Source organism: Lemur catta, chromosome 24, assembly GCF_020740605.2.
Source record: "Lemur catta isolate mLemCat1 chromosome 24, mLemCat1.pri, whole genome shotgun sequence".
Lineage (NCBI taxonomy): Eukaryota > Metazoa > Chordata > Mammalia > Primates > Lemuridae > Lemur > Lemur catta.
In genome coordinates this window covers 4,961,572-4,983,934 of record NC_059151.1, presented here as the reverse complement: position 1 = coordinate 4,983,934, position 22,363 = coordinate 4,961,572, and the positions used below count along the sequence as shown (strand labels likewise).

The following is a 22,363-nucleotide window of genomic DNA, read 5'->3' as shown; positions in this document are numbered from 1 at the left end:
GGCATTTTCCTGTTATTTTTGCAAGGCCGTCCTTTCAGTCACCATAGTTTAATCCATGTCATCTCCTTATGTTAAATTACATCTGCCATATTCTCCTAACCAGTCTCCCAGTAGTCTCTTCTACCTGTTCTTTACACAGTTAACCAACGTGATGGAAAATCTAAACCAGATGCTTCCATTCCTTTGCTCCCAAAGCCTCTGCTGAGGCCCATTCAATTTTAAATGTCATGCAAACTCCAAGGCCTCTGCCGGCCTCTTCTACCTCTGGGGGTGGTACTCTCCCCTCCCTCCTTATGCTCGAGCCACACTGGTTTTCTTTCTGTTCTTCCAAGATGCCGAGCTGTCCCACCTCAGGGCCTTCGTGTGCTGTCTGCTCTGGTCAGGACAATCCATCAGTTGGATTTATGGAACCAATACCGATTCCATGGCTGAATGACCGACTGAGTTTAAACGCCATCCTATAAAGTTCTCATATAACAGCCCTATCTAAAGTCAACCCCACATTCTCCTCTATATCCACTCCTTGTCTATTTCTTCCCTTGACATGTTTTGTTATTATTTCACGTGCTTGTTTGCTTGTTGGTTTTCTCCCTCTTCTCCCCTGTTAGACTGCAAATTCAACGAAGGCAGCTTGCATGTCTATCTGGGTCAGAAGTGTATGCCCAGTGCCTAGCAAGTGCCTGGCATGTACAAGATGTCCTTTAATAAACACAGAAATACTTGTTGAATGAATGAATCATTCCCCAGGGGATCACAAGATGCCTGTTCAGCCATGAAGAACGCTGCAATGAATGTTTCCAAGAAAGAGAAACGAACCCGCATGGCTTTCAAGCTCTTTGCCCGGGCAGAGCTGGCATTCCCTTCTCGGTTTCCTAGTGTCACAACCTTGCCCGAAGCGACAGCCGGCTGACGAGGTACCAAGTCTCCCGGCCCCTCTTTGGCCCGGGCGCCGCCTGGGGGTTGGGAGGCGCCACCGCGAGCGGCTACTGGCCCGCGCTGACGTCGCCCGCGAGCGCTGCTCCGAGTCTGGGAAGTCAAGTTGCAGTCGCAGGGAGGCTCGTTCCCAGCGGGGTCTGTGATTGGCTGCCGCCGAGGGCGGGGAGCGGGCGAGCCTCCTTGCCGCGCGCCGATTGGCCGGGGCGTCCGTCAGTCAGCGGGAACGGACCTCCCCCTCTACATCTGGCCAACTGCGGGCGAATAATTTTCGCCAATTTCCAGCCGCCAGGGCCGTGGCCACTTTGACTGCGTGCTCCGGAGATCGGGACGGCGGGGAAGGCGGTCTTACTTACCGACTGAGCCCCTCCGTTAGCTAATTCTAACATTTCCAGGGACATAACCATCACGAGGTAGGAGCCTAGAGGTGCGATTCATTTATTCCTGTTGGCCGTGTCCGGTGTTATTTATTGGCGATCCCCCCCGGGATGCAGAGTAAACCGAGGACGGTTTCCCGGGGAGGCGCAGAGGAAATGAGGTTTGGGCTCCGCGGCCCCCACGCCCGGCGTGTCTGGGTTCTCCGCGCGCTGCTTTCTTCCCCGCGAGGTCGGCAGCGGCTGGTCGGGGCGCGGTCCACCGCGGCTGCGCCCAGACGGCGCTCGGCCTTGAACTTGACCGCCGGCGGGGGGCGTGTGCCGCGCCAGCCGGGCTCGTTGGGTGGGCCGGGATCCGGCAGAGGAAGGGGGGTGGCGGCTGCCCGCGTTTCCCGGCAGCAACGCCCCGCAGGCTCCGTCCCCGAAGCCGGGGACGCGAGGATGCTGCAGGGATCAGCGCTGCGCCGCAGCCGCGAGAGGGAGACGTGGCGACACCGCGGCGTGAGCGCCGGGAGGGCGGCGGGGAGGCGGAGACCGCGCGGCGGAAGGTGCGGTGGGAGCCCAGCCCTCCGCGGGGAGGCCGGCGCCGGGTGGCACGCATCTGTCCCGGCCGGGGGACCGAGCCCGGGACCCTGAACTGCCCAAAGGTGAGCTTTTCAGAGATCGGCAGAGAGAAGGATACAGAGCCCTGGCTGCTTTTGATCTGAGACTCTGGTTTACCTGGAGGGTTTGCTTTGCCGGGAGAGCGCTGTAATCCCCAGGCCTTGTGGCTGGTGATGTCTTTTTTTAGGAGCCGCTTTCTGTAGATGAGAGAAAAAACTGGAGGTGACAAAGATGACGCTCCAGGTGGAAACAGCCAGGGAATCTGGAGTCTGGAAAGCTCCGCTGGCCTACCTTAGTTAAGATCTTTGAGTGGTGTGAGTTCTAACTAATGGGTTTTTTTCTTGCAACCTTCGTCGCTTACTACAGATCATCTGGAATCTTTAGAGAGGAGGAAAAAATAGGGGAGAGGTGCTGGTGACATACTATAGAATGTAAAGGAAAATTCTTTTTAAATGCAGCATAAAGTTATCGGCTTAAAATATGGTCTGTGGCCTGTGCACATTTTTAGCCAAAATGTTTTAAAAGATACCCAGGGAATTAGAGTAATGGGTACTTTTCACTGGTCCCATGTTCTTTTCTCCGTCCACACATCTAAACATACACATACTCACATCAAACCCGAGGGGAATCCTTTGGGAGTTTTGTTTTCTTTTTTTACTCAGATAGACTAGTAAATTTTCTTTCCCTTTCTCTTAGCAGGGTATTGATAAAGAAGATATTGGGGTCTGAATTTGCTGAAATACATTCTGGAAGTTTCCATACCATTTGAGTGTATTGGGATGCATTGGTTGTTTGTTTGTTTGTTTTTTAAAGGTCGATAAAGAAATATTTGGTTTAAGAGTATTAAAAATGCCTCTGTGTTTTCATTGTGGAACTTACTCATATAAAGATACCCAAGTACTTCTGAATGGCCACGTTTGTCAGAAAATTTTTAAAAAGAATAAGATACCTGAGTGCCACTTTATAATGGGCAGATAGGAATACTTTCTTAAAATTTTTTTTTCTACAGGGATGAAATCAAAGCAGATTCCTGTAATACTGATTTTTAGAAGTCCTAACTAACTTTGGCATATGCTTAACATGACAAAGTAAACTTCCACCATGCCCGGCTAATTTTTTTCTATATATATTTTTAGCTGTCCAGATCATTTCTTTCTATTTTTAGTAGAGATGAGGTCTCGTTCTTGCTCAGGCTGGTCTCAAACTCCTGACCTCGAGCGATCCTCCCGCCTCGGCCTCCCAAAGTGCTAGGATTATAGGCCTGAGCCACCTCTCCGGCCAGTGCTTCTGTTTTACATGCCTTAACTTCAAACGATTGACTGTAATTGCCAAACATGGTTTGTAAAAATAAGCTAGCCTTGATTTCTGTTTGAAAGATTGACATAAATCCCCCCTGCCTACTCAGAAAAGATTTCTGGCTGTGTTTCTTAGTTTGCAGAATGATAAACTCAACCCAGTTCATAATTACTGAACTAAAGAATGAAGACAGTCCTTAGGTGTTTGTCAGTTTGTTCTCACTCTTTTTGTTATAGAGAACACTGATTGCTTTTTTTTTTCTTTTAAGGGTTTTCACGTCAAAAATTCTACTCCCCTTGCCTGTTAGTACATTGTTATTTCCATGGGCATCTGGAGAGCTGTGGGGGGAGCCTAAGGTGGCAGATTCCCATTTTGAAGCCCTGGAGGAAACTTGTTGATGTGCAGATTTAATTCAAAGTTGTTATTTAGTTTGGCATCACCAGTTGCCTTTGCATTGTTTTCTTGGGAATGTGGGAGGGAGTGGTAGGATTTAGTTATATTGCAGATGGAAAAGGAAATGGAACCACTTCATGTCTCCTGTTTGCCTAAGTGATGCTGACCTATAAATCCGGGTCACATTTCAATTCTGCCAATAATATGCCTTAAAGTAAATGTTTCCTATGACTGTGCTACCTCCTTTCTGAGATGATTATGCAGATACTACATGAGGAAGGAGGCCAGACTGATGATTGATTTTAGTCTATGCAGGCTTATAGAAACTGTGCCCAGCTTGCATTTTATCTCATTTTTAAAAATGTTTCCAGTAGAGATTTGTTCACTGCTGAGAATGCTGTTCTATTTTATCATTAAAAAAAAAAGGTTTTGGAGGGTTCAGAGGGAGGAAAGAAAGGCGAGAATATACTAGAAGAGCTGCAGGAAAACTTATTTAATATTTATTTGTTCGTAATTCCAGAAGTCTTGTTTGAAGTAGATGCATGATGAAAAATAGCCCAAGGCTAAGTATGGCTTGCATGTTTTCAGACAGGAGCCAAAAGGATAGTACTTTGCTTAATTTCTAGTTCACTTTTCAAATATGAATGTGTTTTCTAATAAATGTATGTATTTAAATGTTTTTCCTATATGGTATTAAGCTGCTTTGGGAATTATCTCTATCAATAATTAGTACCTTTATTACCTGCTCCATTGCATGTTTGAAATTTCTCAATTCATCACCTATATTTGACATATTGTTGCTGAATAAAATATAACCTCCAATCAAAAGCAAAGGAACAAATACCTTTTTTTTTTTCTAATGCAATGTGTTACTTCTCTTTGATAACCGGAGGTGCTGTGTCTCTCCTCTACCCCCAATATTTTCTTACGAAGAAGTGAATTTCAGCCTTCTGCACAGCCTTCAGCCTTGGCCAAAAGACCACGAAGGGATGGCTTCCTATGTCTTTCATGATGCATTGTTTTGATGTCCATCTTAATTCTAAATTCCATGAAGGCTGGGCTCATATATTTTTTATGGCTTAAATATCTAACGATGTTTTTTGGACCCTCCTCTTTCTTTTGACTCTTTTACCCACTGAAAGATATAGCAGCCCTCCCTCCACACAGCGAGACTGATTTCCAAAAATTCACCTGAAAGTGATTGTTTGAAATCTGTAATGCATTTTCTCATCGATGCATTCAAGCTGGACTCTGTGTGTGTGTGTGTTTATGCCTTTTAGAAGGATAAATTTTTTTCAAGCTCATTTTTTTATTATGAAATAATTCAACCATACAATTGAGACTAATATAACACCTGTATACTGTCTACCAGCATTATCAAATCTTAACATTATGCCCTTTTTTCAAGTTTTTTTTAATTCATAAAATAACAAAATACCATGCAGATGAATTTCTGCTTAGAATCTTATTTGTATGGATGACTGCCAGAAACACAGTTCTTGCAAGAGTATAGGAATTTTCCCCTGAAAACACCCTGTAATGCCAAGAAAGGCTTTAGGGTTGAGTTTTGGGGTGGAGTCCAGAAGTAGGGGTGTGGAGTCATAGTTTCCAGGAGGTACAATCTCAATTGTGAGTGTTTTGCTGGGATGGGGGAAAGGAGAGCCGTAGCTGTAAGGTAAGTGCATAGATCACTTGCTCATAAATCTGGTGCCAAATTCCCAAGATCACAGACCCACACACCCTCCCTAGGAGAGTGTCTGCCACAAAGGGAAGCCTAAGAACTGGCTTATCTTCGTGCCTGTGCGGTGTTGGCATGAACCAATTTACATTAATCATGGTAACGCCATCCACCATCCGTAAAGTTCAGTAAGTTGAGAAATCTTAAAGCAAAACTTAGATCCTACAGTACGTCTTTGCTAAAACTTGACCACTCTTTGAGTAGAGAACTATCGTAAAGATTCTATTAACCAGTTATTTTTTTCTTTTATTTCTCGCTCTTAAGAGACTTTTGCTATTGTTAATATGTGCTCCTAGCTTTTCTTCAGAGCAATGGGGTTAATGAAGGGAAGATTATCTATTCACACCTGTATGCTATGTTCTTTTTTTTTTTTTTTGAGACAGAGTCTCCCTCTGTTGCCTGGGCTAGAGTGAGTGCCCTGGTGTCAGCCCAGCTCACAGCAACCTCAAACTTCTGGGCTCAAGCGATCCTCCTGCCTCAGCCTCCCGAGTAGCTGGGACTACAGGCATGTGCCACCATGCCCAGCTAATTTTTTCTCTATATATTTTTAGTTGTCCAGATCATTTCTTTCTATTTTTTAGTAGAGACGGGATCTTGCTCTTGCTCAGGCTGGTCTCAAACTCCTGACCTCGAGCGATCCTCCTGCCTCGGCCTCCCAGAGTGGTAGGATTACAGGCGTGAGCCACTGCGCCCGGCATGTATGCTATGTTCTTGCTACTCAAAGTGTAGCCTGCAGACCAGCACTGTTGGTACCACTAGCAAGCTGGTTAGAAATGCAGACTCCCAGCTCCACCCCACACCGACTGAATCAGAATCTGCATTTTAACAAGCTCCCCGAGGTCGCAGGTTCAAGTTCGAGAGGCACACGTTCTATATATGTAAATACACTGTCGATTTTCATAGAATTTAAACACCATGAATAGGATAAATTGATTCATTTTTCATGCACTGTTTTTAGAAGTAGGCTGTCGGGTGCCTACCCAATATGTACCATAAATATATGTTTTCTGGCAGATGCCTATGGCCTTCATTTTTGGTACTATCTGATGATATGTCAGTTATATTCAAAATGACTGATGAAGAGTCTCTCTCTCTCTCTCTAGTTGATCGTTTCTCCTGTGTTGTTGCATTGACCTGCCGGTCACTACCGCCGCCTGTGGGGTTGCGGCATGTCAACAGCTGCCTTGATCTCTCTGGTCAGAAGCGGGGGCAGCCAGGTGAGACGGAGCGCGCTGCTCAGCTCCCGCCTGCTGCAGGAGGACCCCCGGGCCTTGCCCAGGTGCCGCGGCTCCACCTCCCAGCCCCGGTGTTCTCGCTTCGACCCCGACGGCAGTGGGCGTCCAGCCACCTGGGACAGTTTCGGGATCTGGGATAACCGCATTGAGGAGCCCATTCTGCTGCCACCCAGCATCAAGTATGGCAAGCCCATTCCCAAAATCAGCCCGGCCAACGTGGGCTGCGCCTCGCAGATCGGCAAACGGAAGGAGAACGAGGATCGGTTTGACTCGGCTCAGCTGACCGATGAGGTCCTGTACTTCGCGGTGTACGATGGACACGGCGGGCCCGCCGCTGCTGATTTCTGTCACAGCCACATGGAGCAATGCATTATGTACGTACGATGACTTTCACCCTTGACCTTGCACTTCTCCTGCATTTGAGGTTTACACTTGCACCCTTTGGCTGAGACTGCCAACATAAACGTCCACACTCCAGTGGCTTCATGCTGCCACTTTTTGAATGAGCAGTAGTTTGAGCATGCCATTGATTCCTGATGGTTATTACCATTTCAGAATGTGTGTTTTAACAACTTTCCCTGGGGAAAGCATTGGCCAGACTCTACAGCACTTGATTGGCGTTCATTTCAAGTGAAGTAGTGTAGTGCATATGAGATAATTTACGAGAAGCCTTTACTCCTATCAGTGCGGGACATGTATGTAGTAAGTGCTTCAGGAAATGGTAATTACTCCTTCAAGTGGCTTTGAATGCTTGACTTGTTGAAAATAGCTTCGGATGATTGATGTTAGTGTGGGGAAAATGCATTTAATGCAGATGTTTTGGAGCTCTTTAAATAGTTTATCCCAATTATTAATGCACTTTTAAGGATCACATTACTGCTGGGATTAAAAGAAGGGGAAAACGTGTGACAGAATTATGACCATATGACTATTCCTTCTTTTTTTTTTTTTTTGGAAACAGAGTCTTGCTCTGTTGCCCAGGCTAGAGTGTCATGGCATCAGCCTACCTCACAGCAACCTCAATCTCCTGGGCTCAAGCAATCCTTCTGCCTCAGCCTCCTGAGTAGCTGAGACTACAGGCATGTGCTACCATGCCCGGCTAATTTTTCTATATATTTTTAGTCATCCAGCTAATTTCTTTGTATTTTTAGTAGAGACAGGGTCTCACTCTTGCTCAGGCTGGTCTCCAACTCCTGAGCTCAAGCGATCCTCCCACCTCAGCCTCCCAGAGAGCTAGGATTACAGGCGTGAGCCACCAAGCCCAGCCTCATATGACTCTTTCTTGTCTTCCTGTGTAGTTATTTATACTATTCATCGTTGATTTATGCATATTTCATCTCATGCCACAAAAGTAACTCAGTGGTTTAAGTTAATGTGACCTCTCAGGGTTGTGGTAGTGAGGACTAATTCTTTAAGGACGAGCGAGGACTTACACTTTTTTGTGTGTGCCCTTAAAAGCCTATCACAGTGCCTGATGCTTAGTGGATGCTCAGTAAGCATTCCTTAACCAGTGAACTGTCAGCATCTGACAGAGAACTCTTGAGGTCCATTGCGTAGAATGACTGCTAGATAGAGCGACTGTGAAGAAATAAACCTATTGTAAAATTATTCTTTGGGGCTCTTTTTTCCTCCCCACAAAGGGATTTGCTTCCTAAGGAGAAGGACTTGGAAACTGTGTTGACGTTGGCTTTTCTAGAAATAGATAAAGCATTTTCAAGTCATGCCCACCTGTCTGCTGATGGTATGTACAAAAATCACATTCTTGAGGGTTCTAAGAGGGGGAGGGCAGAATAAAAGGGAAACAATTTAAGCCTTTGGAGGGAGGGGATTTTAATGTACAATTGTTTGTAAGGATTTATGTAGAAATGATTTTGTATAAAGAATCCCATTAAATGCTATTAGAAATCCAAACTAATGTCAGTACTTCACTTTTAAATAAAATATATTGGAGAATTTTTTAGAAAGAGAAGCTCCAAAATAGTTCTGATATTGTATTTTAATGTTTAAAATATTAAACAAAAATTTTAATCTGTTTGTTCATTTTATGGGTAAGATGTCCATACTATGAATTTTAAGGGTTTTTTTTGTTTGTTTGTTTTGGTTTTTTAAAGATGAAGCTGATGATCGAGTACTGAACTACTAGGGGTAATCACATCTAGACAGTAGTTGTCCAACAGGAAGAAAATTGCTCATAGATCCTAAATAGGAAAAGACAATGGTTAATATGCACTGTTTGTATAATTAGATGGAAGGTATTTTTCTCTCCCTTCTTAAAAAGCTCACTCCTGCAGCTTTCCTGTGATAACTAGTGATATTTTAAACACAAGGGCATGCCAGCTGAATTTTAAATTTTGTGCACTGTGTGTCCTTAAATTTTGAAAGTGGTATGTTTCTGGTTCTGACTAAATTTATCAAAACCATTTCAGGAGAAGAGAACTATAATGTTTTCTACTTAGCTGGCCCTGAAATCTTTGGCTCTTAGCCTGGGAAACTTCTGCAGCCATGTGAATGTATACACATAAATCTTATAACTGACTGAAAATGAATCATGCAATAATCTTGATCTGTATTTGGTTTGTCCTTTTCTTTAAAAAAAAAAAAAATGCACCGAGACCTTTTTCATGCCCTTTTTTGAGAACCTCAGTATCACCCTCATCAGAAAAACGTTACAATCCGCGCTCTGTTCAGTGACGTATTTTCTGTTTTGTAGGTTACTTACACCTGTTTCTCTTTTCCTTCGTTCCTTTGGACTTTTTTTCCTTCCAACTGGCCTCTCACCTTTAAGAAGATAGGCATTGAGAGAGGGTAAATTGTGTGCATAAGATTTAGCCCTTGTTCCCAATGGATAAAACACATGAAGGAGAAGAGGAAATAAAATGCTGTCTTACAGTTTTATTTTTATAACTTCCTGAATTTTGGTATGCTCTTATTTTATCCAGAGCCAGGTTGGCTGTGAGTTTGGCTGTGTCTCACACCACAGTGTTTTTCGGCCCTGATGTGCCTCAAGTGTGAACAGCTGTAACTTGCTGGACAAGCTTTTCAGAAGAGAATGTCCAAGTTCATCACATGCACGTGGCCAAGAACCAACCCCATTAACCCTTCATGGGTGCAAGTCAGCCTTTTTGTAAAAGATCTAATCAATGTACATCCTTAAAACAATCACTGATAGATTTGGTGTAAAATGTGAGAGGACTCCATTTGTTTATTAATAATCAATTATAATTCAAAGCAATTTTGAACTTGCCTATCTTGAACTTTCTAAATCTTTATCACAAAAACAAATAGTTGTTTAAAGAAATTAATCATAAAAGTGTAATTCATTTCTAATAATGAAATTAAGATGCATTATTTGATTTCATTTCTCTGTCGTATGCTTTGAGGCAATGAACCCAGAACTTCCATAAGATATATTAAAATTTATTTTTCATTTAATGATCATTTGTTTGAAAGTATAATAAAGCAGGACGGAATGATGCTTAGTATGCTAATAAGTTGCCACAGCTTTTAAAAGATGCCAAAAAGTGCTTTTTGATATTTGGAGCTTACTTTAATCAAATCTATTAAAGCTACTAAAGATAGAATGTTGTGTTCTTTAACTTTTCAATTTGTGGATTTAAAAAAATGTTATTTTAGATTTTCAAAGTTTTTATTTAAATTTAAATTTTTTTTTTTTTAGGAAGAACTGAAGCAGTATCAGTATTATAAGAGTAGAGAATATTCTTTTTGGCATATATACATGTGTGTGTGTGTGTGTGTGTGTGTGTGTGTGTGTGTGTGTGTGTGTGTGTGTAGAACCAGTGCTAGCCAAACAAAATCGTGTAGTAAGCAGTTTGACTTCTCTAGTTTCTTTCATCTTTTCTCTTGTGGCATTAATCCCATTGTTCTCCTCTTGAACCCTTCCTGTGAGATCGAGGACTGTGGCTTCTTCATTTTTGAATGTCGAGTGTGCAGCACCCTGCATAGAATCTGGAAGGTTCTCAATAATTGTTTGGACCGAACCGATCTGCACTGCCTACTCTTTCTCACTGAAGTTGTTATAACTTATTCCTTGATTATCCTGTAGCTGATTTAACTAAATTATTAATAAAATGTAAGCATTTTAATGAGTTGTCTCTCCTGAGGAGATTTGAATTTTAAGGAGGAAAAACCTGAAAAGGGACTGGTTAAACCATAGGAACGAAGTGCCCCCAATCACACCGTATTAGCTTTCTTAAGAGAAATTAAGTGAAAATAAAATATTCTTATCCCCTCTAGACTTCAGTTCCAAAGCTGTCACATCTACATAAAGAACTTCAAATTATCTCATTAGCATTTAAAATACATACTATTTCAGGCCAGGCCTGGTGGCTTACACCTGTAGTCCCAGCTACTCGGGAGGCTGAGGCAGGAGGATCGCTTGAGCCCAGGAGTTTGAGGTTGCTGTGAGCTAGGCTGACGCCACGGCACTCACTCTAGCCCGGGCAACAGAGCAAGACTCTGTCTCAAAAAAAGAAAAGAAAGAAAGAAAGAAAAAAACAAACAAATAAATAAAATATATACTATTTTCATTTTAGCTGGGGGTAATTTCAAGAGAATACAATCGGAATGCCACTTACCAAGAAACAGCAATAACAAGATCCCTTTTCCCTGAAGAACTTGCTGGCTATTTTTATTGATTTTTTTTGTTGTTGTTGTTATCTACATTTTAAATTTATCCTTAGTTATGAGTAGCTAATTTCATCACCATCTTTGAATTTTTTTGTATTCAATTCATACCAATAATACCTACTACTTTTACAATTAATAAAACCAGCCAATAAATTCAGATGATATCCCATCAGTCTATTGTTTATAAACAATCACTTAAAACTAAGTGGTAGAAAAAGCAGATTATAATCCTATGTATTCTAAAAACTCTTCAAATCTTAAGATTGCTCAAGCTTTGAAAGCTACAGAGTCTTGCTCTGTTGCCCGGGCTAGAGTGCCATGGCATCAGCCTAGCTCACAGCAACCTCAAACTCCGGGGCTCCAGTGATCCTCCTGCCTCAGCCTCCCGAGTAGCTGGGACTACAGGCATACGCCACCATGCCCGGCTAATTTTTTTCTCTATATATATTTTTTTAGTTGGCCAGCTAATTTCTTTATATTTTTAGTAGAGATGAGGTCTCGCTCTTGCTCAGGCTGGTCTCGAACTCCTGACCTTGAGCAATCCTTCTGCCTCAGCCTCCCAGAGTGCTAGGATTACAGGCGTGAGCCACCGCGCCCGGCCCAAGACTTGCTCTTAAGTTCAGAGTGGGAGACGTTGATGGCATCGTGAATTTCATAGGAAATTTCCATGTGCGTCATATTTTGTGATTTCTTTATGGAAGAATTAGACTGCAAAATAACCAGGACTATAAATGCAGCATTTTTTTAAGAAGGGGATTTACTTTCTTATTCTGGGGACAACCAAAAGAAAAAAAGATAGGGGCAGCGTCGAAGAGATGCTCTTATTGTGCTGTTACTGCTTCAGCTCATTACTCTTGGCTTCGGTGTTCACGACTCATACATGTCTAGGATACCCATTTTTAATAAATTTTGAAACTATATCGGTCTATACATATTATTATTTGCACAGCTGAATAATTACGAGGGGTCGTTATGCTTGGAAAAGTACAGCTTTTAGTCTTTATGTTGCCATTCACAATCTTGATCATTTTTCTTTCTATGTGTCGACCTGCAACACTGAGGGAAAGAGAAAGCTGCAGAAATACCTGTTTTGCGAATTATATAACATTATAAACATGCATTAGCACTTGAGAGCCTTATTAGGCTTTATTTAAACAATGCATTTAATCATTCCACTCAAAAAATGCCTTCTAGATACTAAATCTCTGCATTAAGCCGTGTTAACAAATGTGTTTACTCCTTGTATCTGGTAGAGGAGGTGCTTTGATTCCTTCTTGGTAGATATTTAAGTCCCAGTAATTTGGTGGTATACTGTAGTTTGCATTCTCTCTGTGTACTGCTTGTCAGATACAAATCATTCAGTGCTATAACCATGGATTTACCCTTTTGTTATTGGGACAATTCTGGTATTGCAGACAAATTCACAGTGCGTTTTTTTCAACTCAGTGTAGGTACTGATTTGCTGTGTTTAAGACCAACTGTTTGAGCGTATGTATATGTGTGTCAGTGTGTATGTGAGAGAGAGAATGTGTGTGTGTGTGTGTCTCCACTTAACGTGTTTTAGTACAAATAAGTTTGTGCATAGTGTTATCCTACCTTGGAAGCCATAAAACAAAGAAAGAAGAGTTACTCTGATTTAAAAAAAAAAAAAAAGTCAAGTCAACTACAAAATACCATCAACTGGAGCAAACTGAGTTTTAGAGTCGTTGGTTTGGCATCTCCTGGAATATTATGTAATTTGCTAGTGAGATTTTCACCAAAATAGAAACGCTTCCCCTTATTGTGCCCTTATTTTGCAGCTTTTTCTCTGCTCTCCCCTGTGTTGCAGGTTTGTAATGTCTGAGCACAATTCCTGGGTGAATTTCCTATTTGCCTCTGTGCGTGTTATTTGTGGCAGAGAACTGTGCCCGGTCAGCAGCTCTAGACCTGGGGCCCGTGGACACTATATGCTGGGCTTCAGTGGAAAGAGAGATCTGCTTAATTTTGTCCCAGGTGAAGGAGTCCAGCGGTTCCTAGCCTGGACTACTGGAAGGTTCCCTCATCCTCTTTGTCCCATTAGTTGAGATGACTTGCAGTAGAAATTGTCCAGTGAGTGTTAAGAACTTATTGAAAGATATCGTAGTTTTATAGTTTTCATTATTAGGGCACAAAGTGAGAAGTTTTACTTCCCTGTTATTAATAAATGTTAAATGAAAATAAATGCTGATTTAATATTTATATTCTTAGATGCTTAGCAAACCAGAATCAACAGTTAGTTCTGAAAACTCTCCCATAAATCCTGGAATTTTGGAACTGTGACGTTGGGTTGGTGAAAAATCAAGCTCTTTTAAATTCTTACATGGCAGAGCCATGAATTACAAGCCTAAACAACTAAACTTTCCCTTATGAAATTTTAACGCTTTGGTTGCGGCCAATTATAAGCCCCTTTTTAAAAAAGCTATTGCTGACAGTTTAAACAAAGGGAAAGAATACTAAATTCCCTGGACAGGCAGCATCTAAATAAATGCCTGTGTTTTCCTGCCTGACTCTTTAAATCATTTGAAAATATTATGACTATAAAGATTACATTATTGTATAGTCGTTTGGGTAATCTGAAGTTAAGAGTTAATATTTGTAATATATCCTGAATCGAGGGCCAGAGACGGAATAAAAGAAGAAATAAGAAAAAATATATAATATAAACATCACTGATACTTATAAAATATTATGTTATACAATGACAAATACATATTTCAGTGTTGGAGAGATATTATTACTTTGGCATGACAGTTCCAAAATCAAGAGATAAATGGGAAGATAGTACAACTACAAATGCTATTTCTGAAGAAAGTGAATTCAGCATGACTATAAAAGATTAAGGAGAGTTTGTCTGTGTTTTTCCATTTTACTTTTCTAATTAAAGCAGGCATTTAAATATACTGATTGGAAAATCTATATATGTACATATCTCCTTCCAATGCATTACTGATGAAGTTTTTAAAGTTGTCTTTTTGAAAAAGAAAAATGCTTGGAAAGACTGAGTCAAATCAATAGCACTTCACTTTAAATAAAGTCAAAATCATCTTTGGATGATCACCTGAATATTTTATTTTAGGTGTTTTAAAGAATTAACAGTGTTACTAGAGAAGATACCTGCTTTAAATCTTTTTCAATGTCTTCCACTTTGCTTTATTTTTTATCCCATAATTTCACAATATTTTCACTTTTGGCAAGGCTCAATGCACCTTAAAAATTTTTAACAAGTGGTAAAATACTTAGGACAGATTCTGTCAGAATCAAAGGAAAGGCCAGGCGCGGTGGCTCATGCCTGTAATCCTAGCACTCTGGGAGACCGAGGTGGGAGGATCACTCAAGCTCAGGAGTTTGAGACCAGCCTGAGCGAGAGCGAGACCCCCATCTCTACTAAAAATATAAAGAAATTAGCTGGACAGCTAAAAATATATACAAAAAATTAGCTGGGCATGGTGGTGCATGCCGGTAGTCCCAGCTACTCGGGAGGCTGAGGCAGGAGGATTGCTTGAGCCCAAAAGTTTGAGGTTGCTGTGAGCTAGGCTGATGCCACAGCACTCTAGCCTGGGCAACAGAGTGAGACTCTGTCTCCAAAAAATAAAAAGAATCAAAGGAAGATGCAAAAATGCAGTTTGACTTGCATGGAGCAAATAGTGGCGACCTCGAGCCCAGTAACATTGAATTTTATTTGTTATGAGTCAGAGAAAAGGAAGATTCTTGGCATGTTCTGGGCCCAGCCAGGACCACAGGAGTAGCAGTTGGCAGTCCTGTCCTACATTTGGATACAGACTCTTTGTGTTAGATCTGTCTGGAGCTAAGAGTGTTAACTACACCAAGTTTATGAACAACTATTAATAGAATGAATTTCATTCCCCACAGGACAAATTTTTAGCGAATACAATGATGGCTGTAACTTTGTTTCATGTTTAGGGAGGACAAAGATAAACAGAAAAAAAGTGAGCCTTTCGCCATTTTAGAATTTTTGGTGAACATTTGTAAAATTAAAAGAGCTGTAGAAGAAAAGAATACATTAAAATATAGCACTTGAAGAGCAAATAGTATGCTCTTGACCTATGAACCGATAATACTTTCACAAGACAGATGTAAGAAATGGAAGAGAAAACCTTCTAAATCTATAGGTTATAGATGACCTAAGTCATCCTGCCATAATTACCAGTCTAACTAAGTTTTAAGACTTTTTGTCTTGTCATTGTAAGTTCAAGTCAGCTCTATTGGATGTATAGAGAGGCCATTTGGAGACAGTGATGCCTTGTTTACCAAATTAGATTAGCAACCTCTTCTGTTTGCATGGAGCCTTGTTACAGAGTTAAACACTTGTTTGCTTGCATGCTGTTACTTACATAGTTCATCTGCATTTTCTTTGCACAGCTCTAGTTAAATTAGAATGATACATTCCAGCATTAGTTTCTCATGCTTGTATTTTATTTTGTAAGAAAAATTCCATGTCGAATCATTTGCCTGTCGCTAACGTGCACTCTTCTTCACAATGTTTGTAGCAACCCTTCTGACCTCTGGGACTACTGCCACGGTAGCCCTGTTGCGAGATGGTATTGAACTGGTTGTAGCCAGTGTTGGGGACAGCCGGGCTATTTTGTGCAGAAAAGGAAAACCCATGAAGCTGACTACTGACCATACTCCAGAAAGAAAAGATGAAAAAGAAAGGTACTACCCCACCACTGAGAAACCGTTCTATAGGGATGATGTTTTTATTTTTAGTTCATCATGGAAATGAAATTTTGCATTTTGTATTTTTTTGTATTTTTTTTTTTTTTTTTGAGACAGAGTCTCACTCTGTTGCCCGGGCTAGAGTGTCGTGGCATCAGCCTCGCTCACAGCAACCTCAAACTCCTGGGCTCAAGTGATCCTCCTGCCTCAGCCTCCTGAGTAGCTGGGACTACAGGCATGTGCCACCATGCCCGGCTAATTTTTCTACATATATATATTTTATAGCTGTCCATATAATTTCTTTCTATTTTTAGTAGAGATGGGGTCTTGCTCTTGCTCAGGCTGGTCTCGAACTCCTGACCTTGAGCAATCCACCCACCTTGGCCTCCCAGAGTGCTAGGATTACAGGTGTGAGCCACTGCACCTGGCCGAAATTTTGCATTTTAAATAGATGTCATGCTTAAGTTTAACAGTGACTTGGTTTTCTGCATATCACGTCATTGTCTTTTAATTTTTTCTTGACCAGGATCAAGAAATGCGGTGGCTTTATAGCTTGGAATAGCGTGGGGCAGCCTCACGTGAATGGCAGACTTGCAATGACAAGGAGTATTGGAGATCTGGATCTTAAAACCAGCGGTGTGATAGCAGAACCTGAAACAAAGAGGATTACGGTAAGAAAAGACCTGCGAACACTTGATCCACATGCAGAGAATGAACTTAGGCATGTCTCTAGCTGCGGGCTTTCTTGGAAGCCTTTACTAAAGCCAAAATGATTTTTAACAGGGAGTAAGTTATAAAAGGATAAGTAACTTATAAAAGGATAAATAAACTTTTTAGAGAAAATAAGCTGCTACTCTTCTGGCCTAATGTTTGAAGAAGTGTTTGGTGTTTGTTTCACCCCAGCTGTGGAATTCTCCTGGTGGAATGGCTCTGCTATAACCTCACTATCACCCAGTGTCACCTCTGACTGGAAGCCGCCCCTGATTTCCCTTATCCACCAAGAGCTAAATAATCTCCCGCCTCTATTTCTGTGGCATCCTTTGCATGCTACTAACCAGTGCCGCCATTACCCTAAACTGCCCCCAACACACTCCCCGTCTTTGAGCTGACACTTCCTTCTCCGAAACCTTCAAGTCAACTGTAGAACCTCGCATAGTATAGCGTAGGCTTCCAGCACTGGCAGCAAACAGTTGTTAATTAATTGCATGAAGGGTTTCGTGTCTTATACATAGCCCACTTGTAGTCATTTTATCTAACAAATACTTACGCATGGTTTACTGTGTGCCAAGCTTTGTTCAAAATAAGTGCTGCTATCCCTATTTTACAAGGACAACAAATCTAAAGCATACAGAGGTCAGTTCACCTTTGCTCACTCGGCCAGATAACAGAGGCAAGATTCAAACCTTGGAAGCCTGGCTGCAGAGAGAGCACTCTTAACTATCGCATCTGCTACCTCTCAGCATTCCGCTGTCTGGCTTCTTCCTCTGGTGTTACTAAAGGAGTGTGAGGTCTACCCTTGGTGGTTAGTACTAAATGTTGCTACTTTGCCCTCCAAATCATATAGGCTTTACATTTTCACCATTTGCCTGCAAGTTCTTGCACAGATGATCATTCAGCAAAACAGATAAAATCTTTGCATTAGCAAGATTATTCTAAGGTGGAGTCTAGTTGATAATCACATGCGTTCGGTTCCGACTGCAGCTCCATCATGCCGATGACAGCTTCCTGGTACTCACCACAGATGGAATCAACTTCATGGTGAATAGTCAAGAGATTTGTGACTTTGTCAATCAGTGCCACGATCCCAACGAAGCAGCCCACATGGTGACTGAACAGGTGAGCCAGCAGAACTTCTGCTAGAAAAATCTCAAGCAGGGAGGAGAGTAAAGGGCAACCCTACGCGGGTGGTTTTGGCAGGGCTTGGAGTGGCTGCCACAAGCTGGACATTTCTTGGAAGTCTTGTGGTTTAGCTTGAGTGTTACCGTGAATTTTACACTTGAGTCCATGCTATTTCCAATTAGAAGATTTTTACAATGCCCTCAAGTAGTTAGTAAAATGAATATGCCAAGGAAATGTGCTATTTATGTTTTTACTTTGTCCATACCTTGAAATGATAATAACAGCAGTAGTAAATTATCATAATAATAAACTAATATATCCCTTACTGTGGATCAGGTGCTGTTCACATATATTAACTCAGGAGATCATCACAATAACCTGATAAGGTTGGGGCTATTAAGTCCCTTTTCGCAGATGAGGAAAACTGGGCTGGAGGCCACAAAGTTAAGTAACTCACTGATGGTCCGCAAACTATTAAGTTGCAGAACTAGCCTTCAAACTCAGCCAGCCAGCTTCCCAAGTCCAACCACTTGACCATGAAACCAGACTGTTCCAAGTAAATATCCGATGTGAGGAACACTATAACCTAGTCATCTTCTGGCTATAAAAAATGGGTATGTGAAAAAGAAACCAAAACAACAACAACAAAGGGACATGGATGAGGTCGTGAGTCACTCAGAGCTCAAATTTGAAAGCCGGCTAATAACCAGGAAAGAGAATGTAAAATTTGCCTCGTGCTGTTTAATATTCTCTTTTGCTTAACTAAGTTGTAGCCATCACTGCTCATCAGAGGGATGCTTTAATTCAACAGCTGCCTTTGCATTTCCCAAATTAAGACAACAGACCTTACTTTAAAAGTATTTGCTTGAAAATAGATGGGCAAGTGTAGTCATAATGTTTGAATTATTCAGTTGGTTACTACTTTATCCGGTGCTAAACAGGAGCTCATGAAATCCGGGAAATGGGCCCAATGCCATGGACAAACACATCCTTCCTAATTTCAACTACCTGTCTTATAGATAACTGTGTTCCAGTTCACGAAAGCAATGATATTCGTAATGACTACATAGTATTCCAGCTTATTTGCGTACCCCAGTGCATTTAACAATTCCTGCAGTCAGCAAATTTAGTTTGTGTTCACTATAATAAACATTCTTATATCTATTCGTGCAAATCTGTTTCCTTCAGGTATCATTTTCTTAGGTTAAATTCTACATAAAAGGACACATCATGTGTCTAGGGCTTTTAATGTTTGCCAAATTGCCTGCCAGAAATAATATACCAATTTACACTTTAACTAGCATGTTCTTTTGTTTGTTTCTTGAGACAGGGTCTTGCTCTGTCACCCAACTGGAATGCAGTAGTGTGATCATAGCTCACCGCAACCTCAAACTCCTGGGCTTGAGCCATTCTCCTGCCTCAGACTCCCAAGTAGCTAGGACTACAGGCACTCACCACCACACCTGGCTAAATTTTTCCTTTAATTTTTTGTAGAGAAGGGGGTCTTGCTATGTGGCCCAGGCTAGTCTCAAACTCCTGGTCTCTCAAGCGATCCTCCTACCTTCACCTCCCAAAGTGCTGGGATTGCCAGCATGGTGTTTCCCACCTGTAATCCTAGCACTCTGGGGGGCTGAGGCAGGAGGATTGCTTGAGGTCAAGAGTTCGAGACCAAAGTGCTGGGATTACAAGTGTGAATCACCATGCATATTCTATAGTTTGTGTTTCTCCAAATTCTTATCATAAGTGTTTTTCTCTGCCAATTTTAATAGAAAAATCAAATTTTATTGTAGAAATTTGCATCTTTTTTTTTTTAGTGGAGTTACCATTTGCATAGGTTTATTAGCCATTTGTATTTATTATCTTATTATAGTTTGAGGTTTTTGTCTTTCGATTTGTTTGTAAAATTTTCTCATTTATTGGAGTTTTTTTACATCAGATGTTTTTATCAACCCTTACCTTCACAGTTTGGCATCAGGCTGTGGGGTCTTTTGAAATGCATTGGATGCTAAGTATAATCCCAAGCACTTCTGAAAATGCTAACTCCGTCACCTTCTATTTGCACAAATTCTTTTTTTTTTTTCTAAGGCTGGTCCAGTGGAACAGGAACAAAGGACAAATTCTTACAATTGATTTACAATTCTCCTACTGCAGGAATTTTAGTTTACACCCACTTGTCCGTTTTGTAAGAAGCATAGTAAATATTCCTGCAGTTGTATGTTTTAAGCATGTCCGTTTCCAGGGTTTTCATTCCTTTAGGTTAAAGTCCTAGAAGCAGAATTGCTGGTCCGAGCTAACATTTACCAAGTCCTTACCACGTCTTAGCCGCTGTGCTAAATGCTTTATAGATATGTCTTCACCTTCAGCAGCTGCACATGCTCACTGTGCCTTAGCACTGGTGTTTCTGCTGCTAAAATTGCTACAGCGGAGTATAGTCACCGTGGTCGCTTGGGGTCCTCTGTTATTTCATGTGCAATTCAATAAACCTTGTGGGCCTTGATACGGGGTGATGGAATCACAAACTATTGTGAAGTGATTAGGTCAGTAACTTGAATGTAAAATCGGTTTGGTTTTCCAGGGGAAGAGTGATCGCTCTTCGTACAGACCCTGATTGCCAATGTCTTTCTCTGCCCGTTGCCAAACCTTGCAGGCAATACAGTACGGGACCGAGGACAACAGCACTGCCGTGGTAGTGCCTTTCGGTGCCTGGGGAAAATACAAGAACTCTGAAATCAACTTCTCATTCAGCAGAGGCTTTGCCTCCAGTGGACGATGGGCCTGATTGCTGGCTGGGACTTTCGGGTTTCTGTGCGACAGTTTTTCACCGAGCGAGTCCAGAAACTGATGAGATAAAAAAAAAAGTCACCTGTTGCCCATGTGACCCTGTGATTCACTAGCTCAGTGCACAAGTCAGTGTCAATAACCACTTGCATAGTAGTTTTTTTCATAAATGCTCCTATTTATGTTCAACTGTATGTTCTCCGTATAAATATATATGGAATTAAGCTATTGTGAGTGTCTAAGCTGAGTGAGCAAGTGTGAAGTGGTTTTGATACACTTGGAGAGGGTATTAAATTTCTAATTTTAAGACTCGTAGGCAGCTCTGGGTTTCTTTTTGTCATGTTTGTTCTTGATGCATTTGAACACGTTCTCCGCTACAGCTTGAATGTGGACAGCTTTTCCATGTGTCATCTGCAAGTTTTTATTTTATTTTATTTTTTTTTCCAGACTTCCCTATGCCTAGGATGCAAGTTTTTATTTTTAATGATTGTACCAAGAAGTAAGTGTGAACACTGAGTTCTCTGGTACTGTATGTATTTTGTATTCTGGACCGCTTATTGGTAACTGTAACCATGCAAAATCAGTTAGTTCAGATAATATGACATTGCTAAATTGTATGCATATTTATAAACAGCACACTTGTGTGTTTCACCTGTATCACCAACCCCCAGCCCCATGCATTCCTATTTTTCTATAGTTAAGAATCCTATATAGATGTGACTATTCCTTAATACAGTACTGCCATGTAGTTATATTTAACTCACGCTGGTTTTGAGCCCAGGGCCTCGTGAAGCATATTTAACTCACACATCTCTTTACCGTGGGAGCCTCATGGTACACAGGCAACTCACGTGCCCATGCTGTAGCATACATGTCACATGATTGGTGGCCCCCTGGGCAAAACCCTGTATTTGGTTCATGAAAATCTTACTTGTTGCTGCTATTATTATTACAATTAATATTGACAATTTAATTGCACATAACTCACGCACAGAAAATGATAAAAAATAACAAATGTTTCATTAAATTAGAAAGGATCATTTTCTTTTTGAAGTTTTTATTCTATTTTCGTAATAAAACACTGTGGCCCCAAGGGAAAAAAAAATTTTTTTCTAGTGTGGCAATCAATGAATGTGTTAATATCAGAAAAGAAAGCACAGGTTATATGGGTCTTTTGGCCAAATCGATACAAACTTAAATACCGACGGTATCGAGTATTTTGTATAAAGTTTTCATTTGTTACCTCTATGTTTTGTGTTTTGTATATAGTATGTGTTTAGCACAGTTCTGTATAGAGTAAACAAGTGAAATAATTTGCTGGTAAAAATAATGCCACATTCACTGATGCTGCCATAGACAGAGCTTGAGGTTTATGTCTCATTTTTGCTCATTCCTAAGACTTAGAATACATCTAAAACAAACATTAAAACATTCTATATTTCAGCTTGCTGTGGAATGTAGGAGTATAAAACTATACTTCTTTTTACCTGCATGTAAGTTTTCTGTTAAAATGTGAATTTCTAAAGGTGTGTTTGGAATCGTATCTGCAGTTTATTTCTGCAAGCCATGTAAATTTGTTTTATGTGTGGGTGTGTGTACATATGTAAATTGTGGAGTAATATAAAATGAAAGGGAACAATCTTGCATAACTCCTTAAGCAATTAGTTTTGACGTATTGATACATTGATTGCATAAGGACTTTTGACCTACTGAGGGCAGTTTTCCTACAGTGGAGAACGAGTGGTTATGGGCGAATGAGGAAATAGATTAAAAATGGCTGTAGGGCATGATTTATGGTGGGTAGTTTATCTGGAAAACCTAGGAACAGAGCC

The 22,363-nt window shown here is 41.1% G+C and overlaps 1 protein-coding gene across 1 annotated transcript; it reads left to right on the top strand.

Annotated features, from left to right (window-relative positions):
* The first annotated feature begins 1,226 nt into the window (after window positions 1–1,226).
* PPM1K (protein phosphatase, Mg2+/Mn2+ dependent 1K) lies at window positions 1,227–20,846 on the top strand. Its single transcript, XM_045536807.1, has 7 exons — window positions 1,227–1,346; window positions 6,441–6,946; window positions 8,213–8,313; window positions 15,746–15,911; window positions 16,441–16,585; window positions 17,616–17,750; window positions 20,401–20,846. The coding sequence occupies exons 2-7, from the start codon at window positions 6,507–6,509 to the stop codon at window positions 20,530–20,532; spliced, it is 1,119 nt and encodes a 372-aa protein (XP_045392763.1). The 5' UTR covers window positions 1,227–1,346; window positions 6,441–6,506; the 3' UTR covers window positions 20,533–20,846.
* The last annotated feature ends 1,517 nt before the right edge of the window (window positions 20,847–22,363 follow it).

Coding starts and splice junctions, on each gene's coding strand:
- PPM1K (XM_045536807.1), top strand. CDS start 6,507: ATGTCAACAGCTGCCTTGATCTCTCTGGTCAGAAGCGGGGGCAGCCAG. Junction 8,314..15,745: donor TGCCCACCTGTCTGCTGATG/GTATGTACAAAA, acceptor CAATGTTTGTAG/CAACCCTTCTGACCTCTGGG. Junction 15,912..16,440: donor AGAAAAGATGAAAAAGAAAG/GTACTACCCCAC, acceptor TTTCTTGACCAG/GATCAAGAAATGCGGTGGCT.